Genomic DNA, 7,908 nt, shown 5'->3' with positions numbered 1-7,908 from the left:
CCTAACAACATTTGACCAACCCAAAACGTGATATTTCCAAATTCCAATCTCCCAGGGGCATTTCAGTCATTTTATCAAGGACTCCAATGTCAAGGAGGCTGGCGCGTTTGCTTGCAAAATTGGATTTCCCACTATATTTCTATCCATTTTTCTATAATTTACCTGCCAAACTTGCAATTTAAAAATGTTCAGATAACGAAAGCTTCTCTTATGCATTGAATGGTAGCTTTTCCTAATCAAATCTCTCACTCAACCTGTCACGCAAACCTGTATGAACGATGCCTATATATAATCTCCTTTTGTTCTTGTTTGGCAATTCCAGATAAGATCATACACCGAGACATCGTGTATACGCCTTGCATGCACGTTGTGGGAAGGTCCCATATACACGTGCATATAAAAATAGAGCTTCTCCTCCCTTCATTTCTTTGTCCCTTGTGTGCAAGAACATGGCACGTCCCTCGTTCTTGCTCGCATTCGCACTCGTTCTCCTCGCCTCCGTCGCCTCTGCGAAAATCGTCGAGCACACATTCAATGTAATTCAACATGCATCCATTTTTATCTATTTATTTATTTATTTTTTTGGGTTCTAGGTTTGAGATTTTGCTGAATTCTAAATTTCGCTGCATGGCGATGTTTTACGCATTCAAATGAGTTTTTTGAAATGTAGGGGTAAAATTGTCATTTGGGTTCCCATGCAGCACTGTGCAATTCAAACGAGGTTTTGGAATTGTGGGGGTAAAATGGTCATTTTGCTTCCCATGCAGCACTGTGCATGTAGGGATGTCAAAGGGCCGGGCCTGGGGTAGACTCGGCCCGGATTTTAAACTGTTTCTGGCCAGGCCGTCGGGCTAACCTATTCAAAATTCAGATTTTTGGGGCCTAAGCCCGGCCCATTGATTCCCCCAGTTGCATGGCTTTGTGGCATCCATGTCCTGGCTTGGGCTACTAGTGGAATTGCACCCATCCTTGGGATCACGGGGGTAAATTGGTCATTTTATTGGATGTGAACGGATACATCAAGCTGGAGGGATGATCCCAGCCATTGACTCGTGGACCCAACGGTAAGCCGTTGAAAATTCCTTTTCAACGGTGCACATTCGGGTAAACATATCAATGGTCAAGATCACTCCTTCATCAGAGTAAGTTTCTTGGTGAGGCCTATCCATGCTAGCTAGAGACCAGAACTTGGACGGTTTCAACCGTTGGACCATCTCTGCATGTGGGCCCCACTATGGGACTACATTCTGCTAATCCATAGTCACGTACATTTAAACTAGAAATGTCCACATACAACGTTGTATGTGAAGCTTTCACACACAACACCAACTTGCCACTTGTTTAGAACATCTAAACCACTCAAAAGGTGGGTCCCACCATAAATATCATCCTGGCCAAAAACCAGACCGATCTGCTTCATGTGGGCCACATCTGAACGGTGTAGGCTGCCTAATGAGTAGACCATCCCAATTTTAACCCCACGTAACCTCTATGGTGTGGCCCACCTCTTACACGGCTCAGATGTTTTACACAAGTGACACGTAGGCGTAAAAGAAAGCATTATATGAGTTCACATGCAACGTTGCATGTGAACATATCTACATCTTCCCTAATGACCTAAATACCCTTGGAAGTGCTCAATCCCATTGTTATTTGGACAGCAAATGCGTCCAGGACAATTTGGGTAGTTGAAAAGAAAGTCATGGGTCTAGTCTAGGGTTTGAATCTTCTTCACCGAAAGAGTTCATATCACCTTTTTTCTTTTTCTGTTTTTGGTAGGTTGAGTTGGTTTTCTTTATTGTATAGCTCAACAACATCAAAAATCAGATTAAGGGTGTGTTTGGTTGCAATAAATATCATTATTAATCAGTCTAATTTAATGCAGAATTTCTTGATATTTCATAAATTTGGTGCAACCAAACACACCCAAAAGAATAAAATGGTGTTCAAGCACTAGTCTGCATGGTACACTTCAATATATTGCTGGATGCATGGATTGTTGTAAGAGACCCTTCAATTTTTTGGTGTTGACTAAATTACTCTTACCTCTATTTTATTTTTCAGGTGGGTAATCTAACAGTCCAGCCACTGTGCGAACAACGAGTCATCGTCGCCGTTAACGAACGACTTCCTGGCCCGATCATACACGTGCGTGAGGGCGACACGCTCATCGTTCATGTCTACAACGAGTCCCCATACAACATTACAATCCACTGGTAAAAAAAATTCCATACTTGTATAGATTAATCCAATATGCAAAACATATTTTCATGAACTGATAATGACTCAGCTATTCTAACTGATAAGCGTAGATTATGATTTTTATTTCATTTTCAAGCCAGATATATGCTAACCATATTTTAAAAACTTCAAAAATCTTCAACCCAAATCGACCAGATTTCACCAAGAAAAACTCTCTCGGGTTATGACTCGGTCGAAACTCAACTCGACTTGGTAGACCTAGACATCATGATTTCAATACTGATTACACATCCACTCATCAGGTGGGCCACCTATATGTCATCACTTCATTTATTTTGATGGCGTGGGTCAGCCTTAGTTTTTGTGTATGTTCATGGTGGGGCCCACAAGCCCCTTCCATGGCTGGGACACATTAGTGGGAGAGATCTGGCCGCATGATAACATTAGTTATCTGTCTCTATTGCATGATATAATCAGGGGGGAGTAATCACTTACAATACTATACAGTTTATTAGCGTGGGGCCCACCATGATGTTTGAGTGCCATTTATTAGATGTGGCCCCTCATGTTAGTCCTAGATTCCAAAATCCATCCTGATGAATAACTCAGGTGGGCAACACCAATGGAGGATATTGGAGAGGTTGACTCCCACCATAGATACTTCCAAACAGAATTTGGGGACCACCAAGTTGTGTATATGCAATCCAACCCGTTCATCAGGTTCAACATGTGAATATACAGGATTTTATGAAGCTGAGCATTCTCACCAGATGCACGGTTTGGATTACACATAAAATCTTAGGTTGGCCCCACACAACTGGAATTCATATGATAATTCCCATGATTGTAGTAATTATTGTATCTAAGGATGAGATTGTTTGGACGGTGGTGATGATGCAGGCATGGGATATTTCAGCTACTCAGCGGGTGGGCCGACGGACCGAGTTACGTGACTCAGTGTCCGATTGTTCCAGGGAATCATTACACTTATAAGTTCAACATCACTGGGCAGGAAGGAACCCTTTGGTGGCACGGCCACGTGGCATGGCTCCGCGCTACTGTCTATGGGGCCCTGATCATCCGGCCCAGAGCCGGTCGATCCTATCCGTTCCCTAAACCCCATAGGGAATTCCCCATCATTCTAGGTCTCTCTCTCTCTCTCTCTCTCGACTTGGACGAGTCTGATGCAACTCGTCCGAGTCAACTCGGACTTGGTCAGACCCGATCCGGTTAAGCACCGCGAGTTAACCTGACTCAAATGGACAGTTTTTTTTTTTTGGGGTTATGATCCATCTAAACCCTGGCCATGATTTTTATATTAACTGATGAAAACACCTTTGTGCAGGTGAATGGTGGGACGCCAACGTGGTGGATGTAGAGAATCAGGCCCTACTCACTGGGGCCCCACCGAATAACTCGAATGCATTCACCATCAATGGACGGCCCGGCGACCTCCTCCCTTGTGCCAAGAAACGTAAGTGAAATAATACATACAATTAGGGCTGTACACGAACTGAGTCATCTCGGTTAACTCACTCGACTCAACTTGAAACTAAGTTCGAGCTGAGCCGAGCTGATTTTTTTACCTCGAAAAAATTTCGAGCTGAGTCTAAGGTAGGCTGAACTCGACTTGACTCGGTTCCAATCGATTCCTCAAATGGGGATTCACTTAATATAAATAGTTTGTATATATTCATATATTTAAATAAAATATTTTATATATATATATATATAAACCCTAAAACTTAAATTTGAACTCAAACTCAAATTCCGCTCAAAAGATTGAGCTTAAGCTTGGTTCGAACTTGGCTCAAGTTGGCCCAAGCCAAGTTGAGTCGAGTTCGAGCTGGGGTAGCCTGCTGGCCAAGCTTATCCGAACTAGGCCAAGCTCAACTTGATTCGACTCATGTACAACTTTACATACAATAGTTTTAAAACTCGGTAACTCAACTCGCAACTCGACCAAGTCAACTCAACTCGTCTAGCTCGAGCATGGACTCAACCACGACTCAGTGTAACTAATGATCTCACACGTGTTCCATTATGCTGCCAGACACACACAAGCTGAAGGTGGTCTATGGCAATACCTACATGTTGCGAATCATCAACGCTGCCCTCAATAACCAGCTCTTCTTCAAGGTGGCCGGCCACGATCTGACGGTCGTCGCCGTCGACGCCTCCTACACCGAACCCTACCTCACCGACGTCGTCGTCCTGGCTCCCGGCCAGACCACCGACGTCCTCCTCCTCGCCAACCGCCCGCTGGGCCGTTACTACATTGCGGCCCACCCGTACGTCAGCGTTCCTGCTTCAGTACCGTTCCCGTTCGATAACACAACCACCACCGCGATCCTCCAATACATGAACGCCACGTCATCGGGCCCACCCCAGATGCCAGCCCTACCAGAATTCCATGACACCCCAACGGCCCACAAGTTCTATTCAAACCTAACGGGCCTGGTCTTGAATGAGGCCGACATAGTCCCGCTCCACGTGGACGAGAACATGTTCATAACCTTCGGGCTGGGCCTCGTACCCTGCGATTTGAAGAATGCCACGTGTCAGGGACCCAATGGGATGAAATTTGCAGCGAGCATGAACAACGTGTCATTCCAGCTGCCGTCCACGTTGTCAATGCTGCAGGCGCACTTTTTCGACATACAGGGTATTTACACCGATGATTTTCCGTCCAACCCACCGCTCGTCTTTGACTACACGAACTCGAATCAGAGCGCGTTGGTGTCGACTACCGTCAAGGATACACGTGCGAAGAAGCTGGCGTACAACTCGACGGTGGAGATAGTTCTGCAGAACACGGCGATCGTGGCGATTGAGAACCACCCCATCCATCTGCACGGGTTCAATTTCTTCGTGCTCGCGCAGGGGTTCGGGAATTTCGACCGTGCGCGGGACCAGGAAAAGTTCAATTTGGTGAACCCGCAGAAGCGGAACACCATAGCCGTGCCCGTCGGTGGATGGGCTGTCATCAGATTCCGGGCCGATAATCCAGGTAATGAACGTGCATGTGATAATATCACACTATGAGAAAACGAAAATGCCCTGGGTACATTGTTCGGTAATCCGCTGGACTACGAAACAATTTAGCTCTCAGCCATGTCGAACATTGCCCTTAGTTAGTATAGGCCCGACGGACTACCACGTTATTTCATTGACCCGAAAAAATCCTTAATTATTAAAGTAGCCTACTATTCGTACAGAAAAATTAAGAAAGATGAAAATACTCCTACTTTTTTCAGCTATTTACCCTACTTGGTAAGGGTATTTTATAAAAAAATCAACATCCATACCTTAAAAATCACCTTTGGTAAGATAAATTTTCGGACGGCAAAAAAAAAAGCATTATACAGACTCACTTCCCGTGTTAATTTTTCCTTTAGTGGGCCATAATTCAGTGGTCTGTTGGACCACCAAGCATTCTGGAGCCCATTGTGGTTGGTGGGAATATTTTCAAGTGGGTCCCACCATTTCCAAAATTGGAAGCTGTGAACTAACACATTTAATGGTTCCAAGTGCACCCATTTTACATGAATAAATGATGAATAGAATTACTGATCATGTGGCAGGATTTGATTGGGCCAAGTGCCACTGTTTGAGAAAGTGGCTACACGAATGTTAGAACTGATCACATTTAAAACATATTTGAAAGGTGTTTGGTTTAATCTTATCTATAGTAACAGCACGCCACCCAATCAAATTCAGCCATAGGACTACGAGTGTATTTTTAACTCGGTACTTTTCATTTGAGTGGCCCTTAAAGATAGGGAATTTTGGTATACCATTCGAACAGTTTAGCCAATTTTGGGCACACAAGGGTGGTCAGGGACGTTTGAGTCCAGTGGTAATTACCATTTGTTCGAGTTATGTGAGGCCCACCATGACATTTGAGTGACATCCCAACCATCCATTACATTACATGCTCCCCATCTTAGCCCCAGACTCCAAAATCCAATCTAATCCATAACTCAAATGGGAAACAGTGTGGGACTTTGGAGATGGATGCCCAGTACAAAACTTTCAAATGAAACGTGGGGTCCACCATGTTGTTTAGATGTCATCTGACCCATTCATCAGGTGCGCCCCACTGGATAAAGGGTAACATGTGAATATATAAGTGTAAGGCCCGATTGTAAGAAACTTTAGTAAAATGACTCTTTTGCCCTCGCAAATACCTGGCCGCACGTGGGAAACATCAGGGCAAAGTAGTCATTGTCCATAAGGTGAGCGTGTGAAAGTTCGCAAAAGCTGTTTCCGGGATGCCGTGCATTATCTTGCTTTCCTTTTCTTTTTTTCTCTGGCGAGCACTCCTTGGGAATTGGGCCGTGAAAACGACACTCTAACGAATCTCTGACCGTGAAAATCTGTGCCTTGCAGGTGTATGGCTGATGCACTGCCACCTCGACGTCCACCTTCCGTGGGGCCTAGCTACCACTTTTGAGGTGGAGAATGGGCCCACACCTTCATCCACTCTCCCTCCACCTCCCATAGATCTCCCTCGCTGTTGATTTTTTTTTTTTTATTTTAAAAGGAAATTCCTTCTCTATCCTTCTATTACATTGTTTCGACACGCATGCACACGTGCGAATAAGAAACACGTGTGGGAGATCAGATCTTTCCATAAGATGTGTGTTTTATGTTTAGATCACCTGGCTCAAAAAACAGGAGATTCTCACACCTCAGGCAGATTATTGGAAATTTTGTCTTAACCGTCGGTTGAGTTTGTACTTTGTGGCCCACCTGAGAAGTGAAAATACATGATTTTTAGGCAATAAAGATCCAAGCATTAATTCAAAACGGATGGAAAGCTCGGATCTTGCACGTGTGTTAGAAATTAGGACTTCTGTGTGCATGTGGATGAGAAGGGCTCTCATAGGCGTATGTAATTTGCTATCCTTTGTATTTTTCTATTTTTTGTCTTTTTTTTTTCTTTTTTAAATTTTCTTTAAAAATTGTGATATTGAATTCATGTTCTGATTGTTGATTGCAATAAATCTTGAAAGCTTGATGTATCCATGGAATTCTTTCAAAGCTATAAATTCTCTCTTTCTCTCTCAAGAAAGTAGGGACAGTGGATGCAGACAGTCCATTTTCGAGTCTTATCATAGAATTCTTTCAAAGATAAAATTCTCTCTCTTAACCGTTCATTTGGATGCCAGCGATCAGATGGCTAGGTTTGTCCATCTGATGAGATTTTAAACTATGGACCATGCACTGATAAGACCAACTTGATGGATGGTCTGGATCCACCACAGAACACCCCTTGTCGATGCAATACCACTGAAGGTGAAATCTGTTCTCCTTAACAGAAATGGGAGGCAGGATCCTTTATGCTTTTATGGCATCCAGTCCGTCCAAAAGGGTTGTCCCACCATGTAATTGCCACGTCTAAAAAATCAGGCTGATCCAACCATTACGTGGGCCACCATGTCACTATTTTTCATAAATGTGACCCACCGTTGTTTTATGTGATCCTACTAGAGCCACACAATTAAGTGATCCACCATGATGATGAGATTTACAAAAGATCAGACCCATACAATTATCAGATGATCAGGTACTTTACATCACAGAAAACAACGGCCAACCACCCATAACCTCCATATTCAATGATGGGGATTGTGTGGTGTTGCAGGTCGGTAGTGTCAAGACTCAGTAGGGCACACCTTGATGTAAGTATTTTATCCACGC

At 43.9% G+C, this 7,908-nt stretch overlaps 1 protein-coding gene across 1 annotated transcript; it reads left to right on the top strand.

Annotated features, from left to right (window-relative positions):
- The first annotated feature begins 308 nt into the window (after window positions 1–308).
- Window positions 309–6,731, top strand: LOC131252675 (laccase-7). The gene is made up of 6 exons (XM_058253344.1): window positions 309–536; window positions 2,065–2,216; window positions 3,103–3,347; window positions 3,548–3,676; window positions 4,256–5,212; window positions 6,595–6,731. The coding sequence occupies exons 1-6, from the start codon at window positions 450–452 to the stop codon at window positions 6,723–6,725; spliced, it is 1,701 nt and encodes a 566-aa protein (XP_058109327.1). The 5' UTR covers window positions 309–449; the 3' UTR covers window positions 6,726–6,731.
- Window positions 6,732–7,908: the final 1,177 nt, after the last annotated feature.

The sequence above is a fragment of the Magnolia sinica genome, chromosome 8 (genome assembly GCF_029962835.1).
Source record: "Magnolia sinica isolate HGM2019 chromosome 8, MsV1, whole genome shotgun sequence".
Taxonomy (NCBI): Eukaryota; Viridiplantae; Streptophyta; class Magnoliopsida; order Magnoliales; family Magnoliaceae; genus Magnolia; species Magnolia sinica.
This window is presented reverse-complemented; position numbering and strand designations above follow the sequence as displayed.

What these genes read in the sequence shown, in the direction of transcription:
- LOC131252675 (XM_058253344.1), top strand. Translation starts at nt 450, where the DNA reads ATGGCACGTCCCTCGTTCTTGCTCGCATTCGCACTCGTTCTCCTCGCC. An exon ending in TCGTCGAGCACACATTCAAT is followed by an intron (nt 537 to 2,064) that starts GTAATTCAACAT and finishes TTTATTTTTCAG; the next exon opens with GTGGGTAATCTAACAGTCCA. An exon ending in CCTCCCTTGTGCCAAGAAAC is followed by an intron (nt 3,677 to 4,255) that starts GTAAGTGAAATA and finishes TTATGCTGCCAG; the next exon opens with ACACACACAAGCTGAAGGTG.